The sequence below is a fragment of the Conger conger genome, chromosome 12 (assembly GCF_963514075.1).
Source record: "Conger conger chromosome 12, fConCon1.1, whole genome shotgun sequence".
Lineage (NCBI taxonomy): Eukaryota > Metazoa > Chordata > Actinopteri > Anguilliformes > Congridae > Conger > Conger conger.
The window spans coordinates 17,367,995-17,390,861 of record NC_083771.1 but is presented as its reverse complement, the minus strand read 5'-3'; the positions used below and the strand labels follow the sequence as shown (position 1 = coordinate 17,390,861).

Here is a 22,867-nt window from a genome sequence, read left to right as displayed (position 1 = left end):
ATCCCAGGCAGCTGCGGACCAGCCCCCTTTCGCTTCCATTCCATCAACAGTTTACAAGAGGATCCGCTCACGCAGCGCTCCCTCCCTGATTTTAGGATTGAGATATGCACCCGTTGCGTGCCCTTGGATTAAAGTGCCTATACTTTCGTTTGCATCGTAAACAGGCAATGGCCCAGGGAGGAATGGCTATCTGATAGCGCAACAGTTAGTTTTCTGAGATCACAGACTCTTCAGAAGACCACAAGTGCGGGTAGGAACAGTTTGCATTTTTGGGGAGATCATGGCGGCGGCCGCGGTGGAGGTGAGTGTTAGTAGCGGCAGCAGTGACACATCTAGCACCGGCGAAGAGGAGAGGATGAGGCGGTTGTTTCAGACGTGCGACGGAGACGGAGACGGATACATCAGTAGGTAACTACATAAATGCTCCATGGGAAATTTGCGAGGAAATCTTCCAAAAAGTGAAACGGCAACAAAACTACAGTTGGCTTGCTAGACTAGTTGACCCTGGTTCGAAATAATTGCGAGACACTGTTTGCAAACAAGCTAAGCTAGCTAATTAGCTGCTAAATCAAATGCAATGCTCATGCCTGCCTGAAGTTTGCGCAAACTTCGACACCGTTACATTCTTCTTCTTCGAGTCTCGAGTTTAAGCAAGGGTCTAGCGAAATGTGTATATGAAAAGATGACACTTTTTTTTCATTGCCAAAATTGCGCACCATACAAAGTTTTTGAGAGGCAATTATTCATTTTCACAACCCCAGTCCGATGACGGCGGAAATGTCGCAATAATTTATCAATGCTGCAAACTTAACTGATGTTGACTTTTAGTGAATGTTTTGGCGAATATAGCCTAGATAGTTGGCTAGCTAGCAACAACACTGGATGCCTTTGTATTAGCCAAGTAAAAATACTACATCCACAGACAAACTGTCAGAAATAGACCTTGGTCGGTCACTTAATTTGTATATAATTAACTAAGTTAGAGAAGCCACATTACTACCACATTATTTTATGTTCATGTGATTCATTAGCTAGCCAACGGCTATGTTAGCTAAGTGGTCAAATACATTACGGCTTTTCTGGCATTATTTTCACGTAGCCTAGCCTGCCAAAACCAGAGAGAGCATGAGTTTAGCCATATGCACTGATTAAATTAGTTCGACATGTTGCGGGATTGCCAACTTATATTCATGACTTTTTTTCTCAGTGAAATTGATCAACTTCTTAAACTTATCGGCTGTCAAGCACGACTGGTCTTAAGACTGACCATAGGCACCTATCGGCTATCTCACACTATTACTCTATTCAGTATTCTCACAGCTGCCGCTACTTGCGTCTGTAGGACTCTTTATACGTCCTATTTCCCATTAATAGAAAATAGCTACAGATTTAAATGTGATAAATGGCACTGCCATTTTAAGATATTGGTAAACTTTCTGTTAGGTTACATTTTAAAACGACCTTTAAACCACATCTTTATTTTGATTGTCTCATTATTTTCTTTTGATTTTTACTTAAAATATTATGGTTTGTCTACCCTAGTTGTCCCTTGAGTTGTAAATATTTGTAAACACCCTAATAGTTTTCATGGAAATGTAGAATAAGCCACAAAACTGTGTAACTTTAAAAATAGTAATACTTCCTCTGAACTGACTCATTAAAAAAAACAAAAACATTTAACTCCTTTAAAAGCACTACGTAGAATATGCAGTTATTGAAATAAAGCAGTCATCATGTCTGCATAGTGCTCATCGAGAAGTAACAATTAAATTGACACTTGAAAACCAGATCAGTGATCAAACCTTAGATTGATTGGCTTTATGGTCAGTTGATTCAGCTTCAGCATGTGACTGCTGCTAACCTATATCTTAAAGCTTGGTTCTGTAATGATGACAACCACACAATCATATGAACATAATGACATGACAATATCAACACGTTGGGAATGTCGTGCCCCTCTTCCCGTGGGCTGTGTGTAGACAGTGGTGCGTCCTGGTTTCATTTCTCTCATCTCCACATGTCTACTTCTCTGCACCAGCAGCTTGTCAACAAACCATTTTTTGTTTTCTGAAGAGGACAAACAAAGGTGAGCGTGTTGACCTTTCCACCTCCTGAACGGCGCTCTCTCACTCCCCGCCCCCCTCACAGGAATGATCTGCTGATGGTGTGCCGGCAGCTGAACATGGAAGAGTCTGTGGCGGAGATCATGGACCAGCTGGGAGCGGACGAGCGGGGGAAGATCTCCTTCGAGGACTTCACCCGCTGCCGCATGCAGCTGCTGGGCGAGATCCGCAAGGAGGAGGGGGCGCTTTCGCTCCTCTCCGACACCTCCGACAAGCGGAGGAAGCTCCGGGACCGCGTCGCCTCCTGGCCGACCAGCAGCGAGAACAGCCTTGGTGAGCGGCGGTTAAGATTACTGTCCACACGTGGTGGAAATGTGCTTTTACGGCTCTACGTTATAATGTAAATACATTAACCTCCTAAGACCCGCACTCTTTTTTTGGTTCTCTTTGCTATTTGGGCTTATTGGGACCTGATAAGTATAAAAACTAAGCATCATCTTTTGACATGATGTAGTTTTTGAGAAAAATGATCGGTCTTAAGAATGAAGTATTATGGATGTACAGCCCAAAATGTGGAGTCCACGCATGTGTACGCCAGGTCTTAGGAGGTTAAAGACATTTAACAACATTCCGACATTCAGATACCAATTGCATAAAACATAGGTCCAGTAGTAATTACTGTAAGTTGCACAGGTCCTTATTGCTCATATTTAAAAAATGTAGTGTAAAAAAAGAGTGTTCCTGCTCTGAGATCATAGTGGCCTTTTGACTCGTATTTTTGAGGTCAAGGAATTTGACCCTGTGTGCTTGTTCTTCTGTGCTGTGTGCTGTGAGTCCACTCCGTACCCCATACAGTACTCTGCCTGTGTGCTTGTTCTTCTGTTATCAGGCCCCACTCTGTACCCCATACAGTACTCCGCCTGTGTCTTGTAATGTAAAACTGATGATAGAGGGCGTATTCATGTACACATGGCGCTCTCCTGAAGGCTTAGCCAAGCTTTCCGAGCTGCACTAGCATGCTTGCAACTGGCATGTCCTTGGTTGTTTCAGTAGAGTGAAAAGTTGCATTGTGGGACTGAATTAACACTATATGAGGTTATGTAAGTATGTTTTGATCTACAAATAATCGCTGCAAATTCCAGAAAAAATTATTTTTATAACACAGGATGATTTGAAGGTTTGTTTTTATTTATTTGGTTGGTAAATCCATACGCCACTAGGTGGCAGTATAAGTACATTTTGATGTGAATTAAATGAGAGTTGCTAAGACTGCATTCCAGAGTTCATACATGTCACATCACTGGCCAAAAGGACTAACTCCTGAGTGGTGTGTGTGTGTGGGTGCGTGTGCGTGTGCGTGTGCGGTGTGCGGTATGCGGTGTGCGGTGTGCGGGGTGTGGTGTGTGTTGAGTTTGGCTCATCCCTCTCTCTCCTGCTGTACCACAGGTGCCCTGTCAGGGGCGCGAGAGAGCTGGGAGTATGACTCTGGGGCTCGAGACCTGCAGAGCCCGGACCTGCAGCCGTCTGGGCACCCTGCGCAGTCGCCCCAGACACAGCCCCTGCAGCCCGCCCTGCAGAAGCTTCTGGAACAACGGGGGGCAGGGCTGGAGCAGCAGGCCGCCCTCCAAAAACTGGTGTCCCAGACCGGAGCCCGCTTCGCCCCACTGGGGGGAAACTACCTGGAGCTGGCCAACACGGTGAGTACACCAAAGCTGTGAGGACTCTCTATACCACAGGTGTCAAACTCCAGTCCTGGAGGGCCGTAGTGTCTGCTGGTTTCTGGGGTGTTCTGGGTTCATTCAAGTGACTGATTGGTTAAAGTATCCACACGCCTTGTTCTCAAGGCCTTAATTGGCCTTAATTGGCCTTATTTGGCAGCTGATTGAAAGGAAACCGCTAAAACCCGCAGACACTGCGGCCCCCTGGGGATTCAGTTTGACACCCCTGCTCTATACCATCACCAACTCTGGCCCACAAATCCCCTCCTGGTTTTCCTTTCACCTGTGTAATTGGTTCTACTGATTGGCCAGACTGTCTTCACATCTGGGGCATGTTCGATCTGAAAACGGGTTTGCTTCGTTTTGCTACGGTTTCTTTGTTAAACGATATGTTTTCTCCCAACAACGTGCAATGTTTTGCAACGGGCTTTGAGGTATGCTTGCTCCCGTTTGGTGGGTGTGTCGCTTGCATGTGTGTTCTCCATCAGTGATGGACAGCCCACTTGGGCTACTGTACTGTATATCACCATGCTCGCAGCCCTGGGGTCCCACTAAAAACACATCTGCTGCAGCATTTGCCATGTTCATTCAACTCAGGAGGGACTTCTTAAACTGGTCTGAACTCAACATCTTTTAAACTGGTTTAAGGGTTCGACATTAAGAAAAATATGTTTTACAAGGCACTGTCAGTAATTTAACTTATGGTATTTTGGATGGTTACACTATTGTGGATCCTTTATACACACAATGGTGCAAAATATCGCCGCATCGGGAGTAAAACTGAACTGAACTGAACTGATCTTAAACCCTGAAGTGGTGCCAGGGACATAACAGGGAAGTCTAGTGAGAACATTCTTCATGTTCAAAGAGCCTAGCCTGGATTTCAGTACTTGATGTGAAGAATCACTGTGGAGACTGCACATTTGGTTGAAGATGTAGTGTATGGCTATATCCTGCAGAGGGCAGTGTATGTTTGGGTAGGAGACTTCCTGAAGTGTCCTCCCTGTTTCACGAGAGCATGTCCAGTTCTGTTGCTCATTGTAGATTATACATTCAGTATACTCTCACTGAGCACTTTATTAGGTAGCCCTGTACTCCAGCTTAATGCACATATTTACTCAGCCAATCATGTGGCTGCAACTGAATGTGTAAAAGCATGCAGACATGGTCAAGAGGTTCAGCTGTTTTTCAGACCAAATGTCTGCATGGGGAAGAAATGCGATCTAAGTGTCTTTGACTGTGGAATGATTGCTGGTGCCAGATAGGGTGGTTTGAATATCGCAGAAAAAGCTGATCTCCTGGGATTTGCACGCCCTAGAGTTTGCAGAGAATGGTGCGAAAAACAAAAAACATCCAGTCAGCAGCAGTTATGCAGGCAAAAATGCCTTGTTAATGAGAGAGGTCAGAGGAGAAGGACCAGACTGGTCAAAGCTGACAGGAAGGTGAGAGTAATGCAAATAACCACACATTACAACAGTGGTATGCAGAAGAGCGTCTCTGAACACACAACAAGTCAAACCCCTTAAGTGGCTACAGCAGCAGCTTAAAAAATAAGTCTAAAATAAGTGTCACTGAGTGTAAATAGCCTATGCTGAGAGATCAACTCACTCAATGTGATTCCATCATGTCTATAACGCATTATGAAAGGAAAGGTGGTTTCTGTCATGCCTGGTCCTTGTTGTGTGTAAAAGTGTGCAGAGATGATTGTCCTTCTCATAGTATTTGTCTGTTTGTGTGTAAAATATAGTGTACCGAAATGTTGGACTTGTCGAGGATGTTTCTTCTATTTAGCTTGTCTCAGTGAAGGACCAGGTTAACTGCACAAGCAGCTGTATGTTGTAGACATGGACCTTTCGTGGATTTTGACCAGGTGGCTGAACTTCTCTCCTCTCTCTTTCTCAACACCCCTCTCCTCCCTACGAATCAAGAGCTGAGATCCATCAGAAGGCAAATGCATGATATTATGTTCCATAATATGCGTTCGGTCATTATGCTTTTTTTGTTTACGCGATTCTCATTGGTGTTCCCTGTAATTGCGGAGAGAATTCTCCTGGGTAACCCCGGACCACCTATCGACCGCCCGCACCCCGAGCCCCGATCGCACGCCTTCATTAACGCATCCATATTTATTATTAATCGCGGGGGGTATCTAATGTGCCGGCTCGTCCCCTATCGCGTTTCAAGGGCACGCTCCGTGCACGTGCGCGTTCCGCTTCCCATGAATCATTGAGGGCTTTATTGGCGTTCGCGCCGCGACAAACTCCCTCAGGCCATTATCGCGGCCGCTGGCGGGCCCGGGGGTTAAGTGATGTCATCCCCGACGGAGAGCGAAGCCGTCGCTCCGCTCCGGAGCTGTAGTCCTCTGCCACGTCCGTAGCGTGCGGGAGTTACCTCCTCCGATCGCAGGTCCCCGTCACACCGCCGCGGAGCCCTCAACTGCATCCCACTGCTGCGCTCAACTTCTGTGTCTATGGGCTGTCAGGTAGGGAGTTAGCGTTGTTTATTTGTTTTTGTCCTCTTCAGTGCTCGCTGCTGGCCGTTCTGTCGGCCGTGTATGTGTGCGACTGCCGGGTCTTTGTGAGAGAAGCGTTTAGCAGGCGGGGTTAGGTTTGGTATCTCGAAAGGAGAGGGTGCAGCACTTGCAACCGGCACTTGGACGAACCGAACCTGTCCAGCTCTGTGAAAACATTTTTTTTTTGTTGGGGCCATTCAGTGTCAACTCAAATGAAGTGCACAGAATGGCCCGCTGGTATTTTTGAGCACTGCATGATTATCTGTCTACTTTGTGACACAAAAAATGAAGTATTCTACAATGTGTTTAATTGAGATGTCAAGACTTTAGTTTGAAGCTTAAGGTGTGCTGTAGCTCGAGCTTTGCGGATGTGACACCCACCTGGTTCTGCAGAGCGGCTTGGCTTTTTAAGTCCCACACAGTGGGCCTGTGTTTACGCGGGAAGATGAAAGCCGGGTAAGGGATTATGAAGAGGAAGCTTGTTGATTGTCTGCTTGGCGGCGGGATGCCGATGCTCGGGGGCAGAGCATGCCGTCTGCTTCTCCCAACCCTGCCAGTGAACTGAGGTGCCCTTAAAGGGGGGGGGGGCTGCAACAGAGTGTTCATTTTCTGGGGGCCTGCGGGGCCTGTGATTGGCTGCAGAACGGGATTTATTTAAGCCAGTTGGCCGTGCTAACGGTGTGATTCCAATTACCCAGCATGCCCTGCTCTTCCTGCTTATAACCAATGGCAGAACACCTTGGGAAGACTAGCCTGCGCTAGAGCACTTCCAGAGCTGCTTAACCACAGCCGGGCTTCAGGCTGGGGGAGGCGGGCCAGCTCATTTCCTGGGGGGGGCTGGTATGTGTGGCGGCTTTTGTTTCCACCAATTATCCGAGCTCAGTTAATTAGCTGTGGGCCGCACTCCAGTGCGGGTTCACTCAATTAGTCCCCAGTAAAGTGTCTGGCGTGTTTGGCACTGAAGCCGGCTGCGGATGTGGCCCTCCCCGCCCGGACCGGGCCCTTTGTGGTGGCTGTAAAAGCTTTTCCCCCCGCAGAGACGCTTACTGCATGTTTAGGCATTCAGCGGCTGCTCTTTTCCTCAGCCTGCATTCTTCCCACACAGCGCATGTGTACAGCGGGACACCGGCTGCAGAGCTGCAGGTTACGCACCACCCTGGGCCGGACAACTGCAGGGGGTCAAGCCTGCGACCCTGGAGTTAAGGAGCCAATGACTGCAGACAAAACTACTGCTACTAATGCTACTACTATTATTAAATAGTGGGATTATTAGAGTTGCTGGCTGCTTTGGCCTCGTCAATTCAAGGTTCCTCCATTGTCCAAAATGAATGAGAGCACTGCTTTTGAGATGTCCAGTACATTACCGAAATTGCCAAGCTTCCTGCTGGCAGCATAGCTACCTTTCTGGCCACCCTCCTGGGCAGGCGAGAGTAATGGCTAGAGATGAACTCTGTAAGGGAGAAATCATTTTTTATATTTTTTCGGATTTACTAACGTTGCAAATACAAAAAATATACTGATACTTTTGTCTGCCTTTGGCTGAGTTCCTTATATCTGTCTAAGGTAGACCGCTAGCGGCATGATTTCGTCTGGTAATGATTTTGTCCTTTTTCAGTCAGGGCGAATATCAAAGAGGTCTTTTCATTCTGGCTGCTTCTGCTTCCCCACGGTTATTTTTGGGGTTTAGTAGCGTGCGCTGAAACTCCTGACAGTTTTTGGGAGGCTCACTGCATCCTTGTGAAGGTGAGATTGGGTTGTACTGCTTTTTATCGTGCCCCATGCCACAATATTTAGAGCAATCAAAGGAGTACATTGAATGTTTATTTTCTTTCAGGAATTAGCTTCAGGCCTTTCTTGTGTTGATGCATGTTGGCAGTTCAGTTCACTCTCTTGTTCATTTGGTTCTCTCTTATTTAGCAGTAAAGGGGGAGGGGGGGTGATTGATTCCGTTGCTAAGGCCAATATTCAAGTAGCAGCTGTGCTCTTAGATTAGCATGCAACCCATCAATGAAAATGTTGAGTAATAAAAATAAAAAAGCGTATAATGATAGTGATTTGTGTCTTTTTAATGGGTTTAGAATGTTACCTCACGATTACACAAGGGTGCCATTTCCCCAAACTCCACTTCCTGTTAATGAAGTTTTCTCGCGTGCGATCATCAACGTTGTGCTTGCCGTTTTGATTTCATTCCTGGCGCGCGTCTCTGAAGCGACAGCTTACTTTGTGTAATGTCTGCCCAGCTGTTTGTGCCCGGAATCTGTGAAGGAAACAGACTTGGCTGCGATGGAGGAATGAAGGAAACGGTGGGCAGGGCTTTTCCTCTTTGCTGTTGATTAAGGAGAGATGGTCGGCGCTTGGGGAATAAGGAAAAGGGGGGGGGGGGGGGGAAAGCCGTTAAGGATAATCTCATTAACAGAGTTTGTAAACGTTCCCTTTGGCCAGTCCCTTGATTTACTCGAGTAAGAGGCTCTTTAGCGCAATTTCATTAAGGCTCTCATTCTCCTAAGAGGGTCTGTTGCGGGCAGACCAATCACTTCAGATGAAGCACTTCCTCCGAATCACGAACCCGCCGGGCCATTAGCTTTCGCAGAAACTATCTCCATCTCTTGGACGGGAAGCGTCCTCCTGGGCTGGTGGTTTTGTCGAGCGCTCTGTTTGCGGGCTATTTAAATATAAACATCCGCAGGCCGCAGATTATATGATGCATAATGACTTGGTATGCGAGCGGGAGTTCACTCGCTCGGTCTAATTGAAAGGCGGCCACCTAACCACGGCTGCCGTTTGGAAGAGATTCAGATGGGCTTGCCGCTCGGTCTTTCTGAACGACCTCCGCTGGATTGCGGATGCGCGGGATTCTGTGGAGCTCACAGTGTGGTTTTGTTGATCACAGGGCCGCGGTGCTGTTTTCCGTTTGCTTGGGTTCTCGTCCCATCCAGTGTGGAAACCATTCAAACAAAATGGCAGCTTCCCAACCCAGAGTGCATGGCTCTTGGCTGTAGCTAAATGAACATTTGAGCAGGAGTTCTTGATAGGCTAGATTTCTGCTAAATTATTGTTGCTAGGTGGTTATGAGAATAATGGGGTCACCGACAGAGGGGAAACCGTTTAAACCAAATTCTTAGAAATAAATTATCTCAAGCTCGTTCCCATCGCAATTTATTTTGTCCTGGTGTTTTTATTTGAGAAACATGGTCATACTTCAAAATAATTGCTGTCTTACAATTATGTGCTTGCACCTTTTATATTTTGGTGAAATTTGGTATTGGTGAAATTTTAGGTGCAAATATCTCTTTGCAATCAGTCTGCTTTTGATATATTATTCCCAAAGTTCTGCCCCTGACAGTTCTTAAGCAGAAAAGGCTGAGGGGAACACAGGTGTTTATGAATATTCACAAGCAGTGAGTGCGTTATGCAGACTATTCTCCGTCTGATTGTAATCATTGTATATGTGGAATTAATTGCAATTCAGTCGCAAACTCCACATCAGAAACATTTCAGCCCGGCTGCTCATGAATACTGGAGAGTGCCGAATGGGAAAGACTGTTTACCTGAACCCTTAGAGACAGGGGGATGGGAATCCAACGGAAAGGCTTTTTATTTTTAAATGACAAAGTGAAAGGAAATCCCTGCAGAAAACTGAAGGGTGCTGGTAGAGCAGATGAGACACTGAGAGTGATGGGAAGAGATGCTGCAGTAACCCCCCCCACACACACACACACACACACACACACACACACATACACACACACACACACACACACACATACACACACACACACACACACACACACGCACACACACACACACACACACACACACACGCACACACACACACACACATACACACACACACACACATACACACACGCACGCGCACACACACACACAAGCACACACACACACACCCATACACACACGCACACACACCCATATACACACACATACGCACGCACACGTACGCACACACGCACACACACGCACGCACACACACACACACGCGCACACACACGCACGCACACACACACACACACACACACACACACACCCATACACACACGCACACACACCCATACACACACATACACACACATACGCACGCACACGTACGCACGCGCACACGTACGCACACGCACGCACACACGCACGCACGCACACACACCCATACACGCACACACACACGCACACACGCACGCACACACGCACGCACACACGTACGCACACGCACGAACGCACACACACACACGCACACACACACACACACACTTCAGACGAGGTTGTATACTTTCATGGAGCTGCGGTCTCTTGGCTCTTTAGATATGTCCGACCAGTTGCATTCTGGAATATTCCTTCCTGGGATGCAGGTGCAGAATTCCTCAGGGAAGTGAGGCCCGGCTTAGCCTTGAGGTGCTAGCAGTGTGTGGAGTCTCGCTGTGGTCTCAGGCCTTGTTGTGTTCGCTGCACGAGCTCTGGGTATAGCAGGGATAGTGAGGGACGGCCCACACTCTACAGTATTTTCTTGAAAACAAGGCGCTACACTTGACGGTCAAAGGTTACTTTGGCGGAGTTGACCTGTCAAATTCTTGTGCACTAAATATAGTACCCGCCCCCCCCCCCTCGACTTTTAATGGGTGCTCCATGTTCTTACTTGTAGCAGAAACGATTGGAGGTCTTAATCAGCTATAATGCTTTTTAGTGTAGCATTTTGTGTTTTTGTTTGTGTTTTGTACAGCTAAAATGTTGGACCTTCTTTTGGGGGAGGGGGTGCTGATTTTAAGAATTTATCATTTAGACTGTGGTGGTCAAGGAACAAGGAATTATTTTTGACAGGTTATTGCCAAGTAAGAAATTAAATTCAATTATTTATTTAATTTGAAAATGTCTTCCTAATTTAGTCATGTTTATTCAGACGGAGGGAAATGCCGCGAATGGGTAACGGAATCAAAGAAAGTGGTGGGGCGGGGATTCGAACCCTACCCAGACCGGGAAGATTTGTAATGGTAAATGGCAGGCATTTATATAGCCACAGCGCTGTACAATTGATGCTTCTCATTCACCCATTCATACACACACTCGCACACCAACGGCGATTGGCTGCCATGCAAGGCGCCGACCAGCTCTTCGGGAGCATTTGGGGGTTAGGTGTCTTGCTCAGGGACACTTCGACAGAGCCCGGGCGGGGGATCGAACCGGCAACCCTCCGACTGCCAGACGACTGCTCTTACTGCCTGAGCCAATGAGACGACTGCTCTTACTGCCTGAGCCAATGAGACGACTGCTCTTACTGCCTGAGCCAATGAGACGACTGCTCTTACTGCCTGAGCCAATGAGACGACTGCTCTTACTGCCTGAGCCATGTCGCCCCCATTTGTGTACGAGGTGCGAGTCGGCCGGTGAAGATGGCAGCGGCCGTGCTCTCCTTCACATGCCTCACGATGGCCCTCCTCCTCTCTCTGCCTGTCACATGTGTGGTTTTATAAAATAACTTTCTTTTGAGTTTTCCTGGCTTGGTTTGTGTGCTCACGGAGGCAAGGTCACTGTCTGATCTTACATAATGGCACGGGTCATCTTCGCCCCATGTTACAGCCTTTCGCTCCATTGGGGTGGAATATCGTTCAGAATTACCATTTGTGTCATCATCAGAATGAGCACCCAGAGAAGACCTGTAGTGCCCCCAGTGGATTAAGAGGCCCAGAATATCAATGCCAATATCTAAACCAGCGGAGCAGAAAACCCTGTGTAATCTACCTACCTATAAAAATGTTGAGTGGATAATGCACTAACTTGTGTGTAGAGCACGGGTGGCCATCAGCCAATCCTGGTCCTGGACAGCCGTGGGGTTGAATAACTTGTTTTGGGTAACGTAAAGAAGAATATACGCTCACAGATGCTCAAAAATGACAAGAAGTTATGCTCTAAACATTCTTATTCCATTATATACAGTTATGACATTATGCGTAGCCATTACATTTTTACTTTCTATATACATGACATCCCCCAACATGCACAGAACACGCGTCAATACACTCTGTGAACACACATGTAACACATACTAACATACTGTGAACATACACGAACACATTCTGAACACATGGGTGATTCTTCTCTGGGTGTTTGAATGATGTAAGCACTGTTTAGAGCAGTGGTCTCCAACCCTGGTCCTGGAGAGCTACTGGGTCTGCTGGTTTTAGTTTTCACCTTAAAATCAGCACCTGTTGAGACCCAGGTAACCAGGTGAGGTGAGTTGATTCATTAAATTAGAGCAGTTGATTATAGTTAATTGCAGGGTAAGAACGAAAACCAGCAGACCCAGTAGCTCTCCAGGACCAGGGTTGGAGACCACTGGTTTAGAGGAACATTTCTCAGTGTTGGGTAGCTGCTGCAGGAGAAAGGTTTCTTTCCCAGATCTGGTTTTGGATGCTCCATTTCTGTGCATACGCCTGTCACAAGCATGGTGAAAAAAGATGGCGAGCTGGCATCTTTTCCTCTCCTGTCATACCTAAACAAGATGGCCGCATTATTATGGTGTTAGCGTGCTGCTGGCTGGGGGTTTGAGCGTCTCCCAGACACTGACTCGTCTCCAGTTCCCTTACGGATGGAATTATGTTTGTGCCAAACTGAGGGTGTTAGTGTCCTCGTTGCCAAAACTGTGGTATTGTTGCTTCCTGGCAGGTTTATCTGATCCTTCTTCAAGGCTTCCAGTCTTTATCCATGATCCATGTGATCACTCTAGCACTTAGAACCATACTTCCCTCTCGAGTTTTCAGCACACCTGTACCTGGTTATGATTTGCACTTTATTGTATGTCGCTCTGGGTAAGAGTTTCTGCTAAATGACTGTAATGTAATGTAATGTAATGTGATTTCATTTTAATTTTGCGCTAATGATGCTAAGCCTCATCTGCAGCGCAATGGCAAATAAGCTTTGGCGAAACCACAGGGGCTCAGGTGGATGGGTGAATATCACCGTGTGAATCGGCACCAAGGTATGAATGAGCGCACCATGGGTTTTTCGGTGGGACAGGAACCAAAATGATGCTCTCCCCCCGCTCCTGTGCCCCACACCCGTGCCCAGGCCATGGTTAAAATGCATTATCCACTTTTATTCCTTTATTGCCTTTGAATTGGGTGTTTTCCTGCCCTGCGAAGAGGGGGAGCTTTTTGCATCAACAAGCTTTCTGTGGGTTTTTTGTCCCATCTTTGGTCTCGGGTCGCCCCACTTTTGTCTTGTTGCCCCAGCGGAAGACAAGATGGCGGTAATCGCAGACTCTTTTTGTGAGTGCAGGAAGACACGGCCTTTCAAGGGAAGGCCGAGGGAAGAAAAACAAACAAAAAAAACAAAAAAACGGGGGATGCCCAGACCTCTTCTCTTTATTTTCTCTGAGATGGAAGCTGGATCTCTCTGAGTTTTCACCAGAACTGCTTTCCATTAATCTGCTCGCGGCTGCTTTACATTGGCGAGGCACTGCTCTTCTCCCGCTCTCTAAAGGCCCGTTGTTGCATGCTAATGCCGGGTGTTCGCTGCACGGGGCAATTACATTTTCGCTGAGATTTTCTCCCAGATTAAACGGGCAGACGTTCAAGATTGGATTGCCTGCGAGCGACTGAAAACGTGGCTCCGTCTCGGGATTTCTAACGCCGTTTAATCGCCCGACGCCTGTGCTGCCCTCTGCCTGCTGATTAATTATTTTGGGTAATTAAGTGCCTTCTGATTAGCAGTGCTGTTTTTGTGGGAGAGACAGGGCGGCGTGTTGTGTTATAGACCCACTCGTTCTAATTGCTCCCTTGTATTTGCTGTGTGAGCTGAGTGCTGCGTGCCTGTCTGAGGTACTGTGGGGGGTCATTATGGGGTCCCCAAGGGGGGAGCCGATTCTAGGATGTCCCTTGTACAAACGCGCCAGACCTGTGTAGGATACTGTATTAAATATATATATACTTCATTCCCAAAACTTTAACCATTTAAAACAGACTTTATCCCAGTCCTTGTACTGTGTACCAATCATTTAAAAATAAGCATTTATTTTCACCACTCTCATGAACAAGATGGTTATTTTATGTGATTGGACATTTTGACTGGTGAGGGTGAAAATTGTCATGGATCTGCAGGAGTCTATTCAAAGTGTACTGGCTTATAAACAGTCCGGAAAAGTGTTTTGATCCCGATCTGGAACCCACCTGTGCACCTCACTGATGGAAGCCGACTCTTAGGGGCGTGGCCAGGTGTAGGAAGCAGGTGTGGGGGGTGCTGAGTGCTGGGGTTGAGCTGGGGAGGGGTAGGGGGGTGTGGACATGGTGTCGTAGGGCTGTACCCGTCCCACCAGATCCCTCTTCCACAGCGTGCAGGAGGAAGACGATGCAGTTTCAGTGACTTTCAATTAACGTGTTCTCCGCTCTGGACAGAGACCAGGCTCATGAATGATTTATAAGAGCTCTGCTTTCATCTGTCAGAGGCCAGGGCTTCTGATAGCCAGCGTCTGTAATGTCTGCAAGGAGGAGTGTGTGTAGCCAATTTCTGTCTGTACGGGTAGTAGGGCGCATAATTCAAGCGTATTGCTTGCACGCTTATGATCGTAGTTGGCAGTTAAGTGTAATGGTTCCTGAACCGCTTGCTTCAGCTCCCAAGGTTATAGGTTTGGTTTCCGTGCGCGGCACTATCTCTGTACCCTTGAGTGAGGTACTTAACCTGGGCTGCTTCAGTAAAATGCACAGCTGTGTAAATGTGCTGTATGTGCAGAGTGTAAGCTGTGACAGCCACTCGGGATAAGAGCTGCTTAATGCCCCAATGTAAATAAAATGGCCTCTGTTCTCACTGCCCCAGTGAATTATAGTGAGACTCCTGTAATTAAGTTAGGAATGTTATTAAGTTACAGTGTAGTTATAGAGAAGCACAGGCAGAGTGGCAGTTTGTGTTATTGCATGTTTATAATCGTAAGAGCTTCCAGTCAGAACATCCTTTGTCGGTGCGGAAGGATGGAGATGATGCCCTCCTCAGCTCCTGAGGTGTCTGTAATGAAGGACTGCGCTGTGGATGCGGGCTGACTGCAGCCTCCTGATTGGCTCACAGCCCATGTGGGCTGACTGCAGCCTCCTGATTGGCTCACAGCCCATGCGGGCTGACTGCAGCCTCCTGATTCGCTCACAGTCCGTGCAGACAGAAAAATATATGATGATGATGATAATTATAATAGCAATTATAATAATACAATTATAATAATAAGAATAATTAATATTGTTATTATAAATTCATATTGCTCCCCTGTAATTGACCTCGAGCGCCATTATGTCTGGCCCAGGAAACCTATTTGCCATCAGTCTCCACCGTGTCGTTTCCCTGCAGTGGGCTTGAGGCTGTCGTCCGTCTGTCCCTGCTTCAGTTCCCTCTGCGTCTCGGCGATATTCCCACAGTGACCGCGCCGTTCCCCCGCCGCCTCGCCCCGCAGCATGCGGCTCGTGGAGAGTCGCTCTGGGGAGGGTTTGTGACCACCCCCCTCAGTATTGCTGAAGGTTCGATACCTCGATTCCCCAACGCGCTGATTTCAGTACGATGATACCAAATCCTCTCTGTTGGCCCAGTAGGAAGCAGAAGCTGTAACATACTGGGAGGGCCTGACTCAGCAATGAGGGATTCAGAGCACTCTTCAGTTAACAGCATCGGTGAATGGGTTTATATTTAGTACAGGTTATGGTCGGTAATGAGCCTGAGTGGATGCTAACTGTAATGGGTATGGATAAATCACAATGCGGTGTGTGTATTAATATGCACAAAGCAGCTCAGTGGAACGCCCCCTCTCAGGGAGACCCCAACGGGGAAAAACACCCCAGCCTTCCACACCTCCGTAAACGCCGGGCGCAGGGCGTTTTTATTTTCCGGAATATCAGTGAGTCACTGTCCCTAGTTCCCTCGCACGGTGACTCCGTCTCTCCGGGGTTTGAACCGTGAGGAATGACCGTAGAGTGAGAGAGAGAGACCACTTTGAAGACCGGATTGGGGCGGGTCATTTCACATTTCCATCAAGGCCGCTCTGGCCAGTGCCAGTGTCCAGAGTTTTATTTTAAAAGCCTGCACGCATCACATGCGTCAATGCTCTCTTCCTGGTTCCTGCGGTCAGCTCTGTGTGTTAACATTGACCAGAGTAGCTATAATAATGAAGGAGAGGGTTGAGCTAAATAACTAACTCACTAACTGACTAATTTAGAAAGGTTCTCAAAAGGTGTTGAAGGGCTTTTGGCTCAGTCTTAAAGATAATAATGCCTCAAGTGGGAAATCTTTTACGAACGGCTTGAATACTTGAAATTACTCTAAAATATGCATATTGAGACAAAATCTTTCTTTGTTTTGTTTACTTGAATCGTTGTGGAACAGAAATGGAAAGCCCCAAGATGATATGTAAGGCTCAGAAACGCGGAAGCTGCATGTGGGCCTTAAACGAGCAGTATAAATACACTAACTCCACATTTACCCGCTTCTGATTCTCCTCACGGGTCCGGCTCAAAGCCCTTCCTCACCGCTTTGTCGTTCAGCGGGAGAGCGCCGTACAGAGGAGCCTGAGTTTTCTGGTGCTGGTTTTCTCACCGCGCACATCTGAAGAAGGGCTTTGTAGGCTCAGACATGTCCTGGTACACGGGCCATGACTTATTCATGCGCTGAAGGCCTGTGAACAGCCGCTGCCTGGAAGCCCTGTCACAGCTTCAGCTTCCCGGTGACACTGCAGATAAAACCGGCTGACTGTGTGACCGCGCTCCACCTCGTGAACCCCATTCAGAGAAATGGCATTTTACAGACACCCCTGTAACATCTGTGCGGATTACTGCCAGTTTAAGCGATGTCCAGTTTGGGTGATTATTCTGGAGTGTTCAGATTTTACCTGCATATGAAGAGCTAGTGTTTCAAATGCTCATTCAACCCAGGTCTGATCCTTTAGGATGCTGAATAAATAAATTACTTGAGTGCGTAAATTTATATTTTATTAATGTGTACTTACATAATAATACTAACAATAATACTCATCATCATCTTGGGAATAATAATGGATTTTATTTCTTAAACTTAAACTCTGTATAGGCTCAGTCTGCTTTCTGTTGAACTGTAAAGCGCCCACACTGTGTCTAACCCCCACCTGGGGGATGCACGGCAGCCATTTTGTGTGCCAGAATGCTCACCACACTTCAGATAGGGACAGGGGTATTGATCTGGATTTTCAGGTGGCAAGAACAGAAATTCTAGTTTGGGAATTTTGCCTGGTATGAAAATTACTTCCAGATGGTTCCTCAGTTCATAGATTATGGAGATAGGGCTCAATGCACCAAATAATAAGGAATGTTATAATTTATTTCCTGATATATGCTTTTTTTCCCTTTTTTTAAATAATTTTTTGTTTCGTTTTTTTTTTTTTTTTCAACAGAGACTAATTTAAGGTCACCCCTTCACTGAAAACACTTGCATGCTTATGTTGCAGGCTTGTCCTAAACCGTAATACCAGTAGAGGGCACTGCTGATGTAGCTTTCCGCTTATAGCCGACAGGCTAAAGAAGACTAAAGCCAAAACAATTTTGACTAATAGCAGTCTATTTTTGACTGTGCTTTTGTCAGTTGAGATCAAGAAAACAAAGCATTACTTGCAAGTCCTCATGGGATGTTTGGGAAATATTCATGACCGAGTGTGACACATGGAAAGCCATAATTCGGTTGACTGTGATATTGAAGGTTATTTGTGTTTAATGAAGTCTGGGAGACTTCTTAATGAATAGCCTGTTATGGTTTTATGCTTCTGAACATATTACCCCCACAGTGAAGTCTGTTTTGAATACAGAATGCTGGGTGTGTGTTAAATTGTTTTAACTGCTGTGGTAAAAGCTGTATGTGTGTCTCTGTGGGTGTGTGTCTGGGGGGGGGGGGCAGCACTGGAACAGAGGTCTGTAAGTCATAAGGAAGACGTGCCTTCTTGGATTTCAGAGAACTGGAAGGGCTCTATCTGTGCTGTATATACCACCAGATGAGAGGGAGAGGGAGAGGGAGAGGGAGAGGGAGAGGGAGAGGGAGAGGGAGAGGGAGAGGGAGAGGGAGAGAGAGAGAGTTGGAGAGGGACGACGAATGCGTGAGAGAGAACCAGCGACAGAGGGAGGGAGAGATAGACCAGGGAGAAAGTGGCAGTGTGTGTGCTTGCATGTACATGCTTGCCCGGGTGTGCATAAGACAGAGAGGCATTTGAGCTTCGAGAGTGAAAGAAGGACAGCCTCGGAAAGGCTCAGGCACAACTTCAGCCAGGGCTGGGAGGAGGGCAGTGGGGGGGGGAGGGGGGTAACGCAACAGAGACAGCCTCCCTGTGGCAGGAATCCGCCAGCCAGCAGAGCGATAGAAACTCGTGTGTGTACACACACACACACACACACACACACACACTCCAGCGCCTCCACGCCCCACTGGGAGGTCCCTCCACAGACGGGCGTGCGCGTGGGGATGAGGGGCAGCTCCGTGGGGTAGCGGAACCGCTGGGAGACTCCGGACGGAATTCCTGGAGACTCCCGCAGTTTTCCGCCACGAGAACGCCGGGGAGACGCGTGCGGGCGGCGCTAACGAGGAACGCCGCTGGATTCGGGAGCGCGGAATCTGCATGGATTCGCCTCTGAGCGCCGTGTCTCCGGGCAGGGGGGGTGGGAATGGGGGCGCTTCGTCTGTCCAGGGGGAAGGAAAACGGTGGCGTTTTAATTTGAAAATGGCCGGACACGGATCCATGTGGGCAGAGCTGGAGGATTAACATACCTGAACAGGAGACTGCCTTTTCTTTTATTTCTTCTTTTTTTTTTTTTTCCTGTTTTTCATCCTCACTTCTCCTGTTGGAATCTAAATCATGAACTCTGGAGCTGCTATGAAATTTGGGAGTGCCCCCCCGGCTGAAGTTAGTGAGGTAAGGAGGCAGGTTAGCCGCAGGTTTTGGCGTTCTGTGCCCCGTATGGCATTAAAGCTCTGTGGGGGATTGGGCTTGCTTCCCAGATGGCTGACTGCTGAGGTTCTGTGGCGTCTTAATCTGAGTCATCGGACCCCACCTCCCCTCACCCCCCCCCCCTCACATTAACTGAAGGTGTTCAGAGTGGGGGGGCTGAGGTGGGCTGGTGGAATTAAGCAGCAGAAACGTAAAGGGACCCCAACCAAAGCCAGTCTTCTGCATGAGCCATGGCATAACTGCTCCCTTTGAAAAAGTTTAAAAACCATATGTAGTGACCATTCGTGTGTGTGTGTCTGTGTCAGCTTGCATGCTTGCATTGGTGTGTGTGTGTGCCCGTACGTAAGCATGCCTGCATTAGTGTGTTCAGTGGATTGAGGATTAAGCAGGCAAACCCATTCTCTCTCTCTCTCTCTCTCTCTCTCTCTCTCTCTCTCTCTCTCTCTCTCTCTCTCTCTCTCTCTCTCTCTCTCTCTCTCAAACATCCGCACACACACACACACACACAAAACATATGCACACCCATACGCCCGCACACACATGCACACACACACACACACATGCACACACGCGCGCGCACACACACACACACACATATATACATACACCCACACACACGGACACGCACACACGTACACACACACATGGGTTTAATTTGGTGAACACATCCCCGTGCTCATGGCTGTGTATGGAGGAGCTCAGTGCAGAGGTAGAGCCTTCTGTAATTGGACTTGGAGACCACTGTGTGATTACTGTTCCAGACTGTGCATGTGCCTTATGACCTCATTTCCAGTTTAAGGTGGAGAAGGTACTGAGCTTTACTAGAACCAGGTCGGTCCAGTGCATTCTGTTTCCATTCGCCCTTCACAGTTTCTTAACATTGAGGAATTCCACAAGGTTTCTTCCTGTCAAGGTTTCTTTCTGTCAAATCAGGGAGATTAGCCTTGCCGCTGGGCTTGCTCTCGCAGTGGTTTAGGCCAGGGTTTGCTGTAAGACAAAGTTCATCTTTGTTTTAGTGACCGTTATCTTGCCGTCGACTTTTGGTCATTGTTCTCTCTGTATTGATCGTCATTACCGGCACCATGTCCGTGTCATCCTCACCTTCAGCGTCATCACCGTGATCAGCAGACATTTCCCAGTGGAACCGCAGGGGGTACAAACGGACTCTAGGGAGAGCATACCAGCGCTAGAGCCATGACTCATGAAGGTCATTTGGGCAGGAAATGGTCAGGATTGTCTCACTGCTTTTGCCCATAAAAGAGTCTGAGAGCAGTTAGTAAGCCTCAACCAGTGTACCGCCCTCACTGTGACTTAGCAGCAAGCCTCAGCCAATAACTGCCCTCACTCTGTGACTTAGTGACAAGCCTCAGCCAATAACTGCCCTCACTCTGTGACTTAGTGACAAGCCTCAGCCAATAACTGCCCTCACTCTGTGACTTAGTGACAAGCCTCAGCCAATAACCGCCCTCACTCTGTGACTTGGCAACGAGTCTCAGCCAATAATTGCCCTCACTCTGTGACTTAGCAACAAGCCTCAGCCAATAACCCCCTCACTCTGTGACTTAGCAACAAGCCTCAGCCAATAACCGCCCTCACTCTGTGACTTGGCAACGAGTCTCAGCCAATAATTGCCCTCACTCTGTGACTTAGCAACAAGCCTCAGCCAATAACCGCCCTCACTCTGTGACTTGGCAACGAGTCTCAGCCAATAATTGCCCTCACTCTGTGACTTAGCAACAAGCCTCAGCCAATAACCGCCCTCACTCTGACTTAGCAACGAGTCTCACAGAGTAACCGCCCTCACTCTGTGACTTAGCAACGAGTCTCAGCCAATAATTGCCCTCACTCTGTGACTTAGCAACAAGCATCAGCCAATAACTGCTCTCACTCTGTGACTTAGTGACAAGCCTCAGCCAATAACTGCTCTCACTCTGTCACTTAGTGATAAGCCTCAGCCAATAACCGCCCTCACTCTGTGACTTAGCAACGAGTCTCACAGAGTAACCGCCCTCACTCTGTGACTTAGCAACAAGCCTCAGCCAATAACTGCTCTCACTCTGTGACTTAGCAACAAGCCTCAGCCAATAACTGCTCTCACTCTGTGACTTAGCATCGAGCCTCAGAGTAACTGCCCTCACTCTGTGACTTAGTGAGGAGCCTCAGCCCCCTGAGTGACCCCTCTTCTGATAACTGATCTGGGAAAATGCCCAATTGGAGTGTTGTGGATTGGACCGATCTGTCTCTGATATTCACAGCCTGCTCTAGGGGCTGTCTCGGACTGGACCAGTGACATCTACACTTTATACTGCAGGCTAGTGATATCTGTGCTGTTCCACATGGAAATAAGCGGTTCCATGTTGACCTACCTTGTTAAATAATGGTAAAATAGACTCATTTTATTGACTTCAGTGCAAAAAATGCCTGGAGTGGATAATATAAGTAAAGTAACTGGCAATATAAGTGGTAAGCAATATAATGCCTTGCATGCTGAGCTAAAGGGGAAAACCGCTCCCCCCAGGCACACAAACCTAAACCTTGAGGTCCATTGTTTTAGTACACAGGGGGGCTTTGTTAATGGGCCGTTTGCTCAACTAGAGTTTCACAGCAGACCCCGGCAGCAGAAAACAATGTAAAACAACATTAACATGCCATAACTTTCTTGGCTTGACCTGCAAATGAACTAGACTTTATGTTCATGGCTATGGATAACTGATGCATTTTGTGAACTGTACCTTGTGACCTGTGTTCTGTAGTTGTTCAATGACTTTCGTGATGCACTTACTATATGTCACTTTGGATGAAGGCGTCTTCCAAATAAATGTAATGTAATATGAAACGATGTAAAATGCGGTCTTGGTTTGAGGCTGGTCTCCGTGCATTCTTGCTTGTCTTAGAGATTGCACATTCAGCCAGGCAGCTTGACTTTTTTGTTATGTTTTTTTTTTTTTTACTCTCAGGAATTCCAAAGGAAACATCTCCTGTGTTAGCCTCTTCAGGCCTCCCCCCCCCCCTCCACACCCCTTCCTAAAATGCAAATTTAAACCTGCTTGTTAACTTCACCAAAGGTCATTTTTCCTTCACCATCTTATCTGGAAAAACCCCTTTCCTTTCCCAGCTGCGCGGAGCCTGAGCGTTTCAGATTTATCCCGGCGATAAGCAGGCGGAACGCGTCAAAGCCCCCGGCAGCTCTGAACACCTCTGCATCGGCCGGGATTGCGCCCGTGATGTACGACCGGCCGGGGCCTCCGCCCGTAAACAACGCTCCAGAGATCGATGTGGAAGGATTGCGTTAAGCCGCGGAGATGACGGGCGGGCCGCGTGTTTCAGACGCGCCGCGGGTCGCCGCTTTCATTTACGGCCCCTATCGAGGTCGAGTAGGAATCCGCTGAAGCGGAGCGGGTAGAAGTGCATTTTCAGTAGAATTTACTGCCCTTTACTGGCCTTTACTGGCCTTTAGTAGCCCTGCTAAAAAAGAAAATAACACCTCAAAAAAAAAGAAAAACAATCGCCTGTTGACGTGACTCGGGGGTCAGCTTTTAAAATCCTCCCCTAAAAGTATTTATTGGTCTGTTGTTTAAACTCCAGGGGCTCTTAGGGTGTGTGTGTTTACACTGCCCACTGTGATGAGGGAGAGACA

General features: G+C 47.6%; 1 protein-coding gene across 4 annotated transcripts in view; it reads left to right on the top strand.

Moving 5' to 3' along the window:
* Window positions 1–22,867, top strand: part of mcc (MCC regulator of WNT signaling pathway) — an 87,227-nt gene continuing 64,360 nt past the window's right edge. For 2 of the 4 annotated variants that reach the window (XM_061263655.1, XM_061263654.1), the window contains exons 1-3: window positions 1–408; window positions 2,149–2,396; window positions 3,510–3,760. In XM_061263655.1, coding sequence (XP_061119639.1) covers window positions 281–408; window positions 2,149–2,396; window positions 3,510–3,760 — 627 coding nt within the window. In that variant the 5' untranslated portion in view covers window positions 1–280. Of the gene's footprint in view, window positions 409–2,148; window positions 2,397–3,509; window positions 3,761–18,944; window positions 19,195–22,867 lie in introns of those variants that run through there. The other 2 variants (XM_061263658.1, XM_061263657.1) reach the window with 2 other exon arrangements.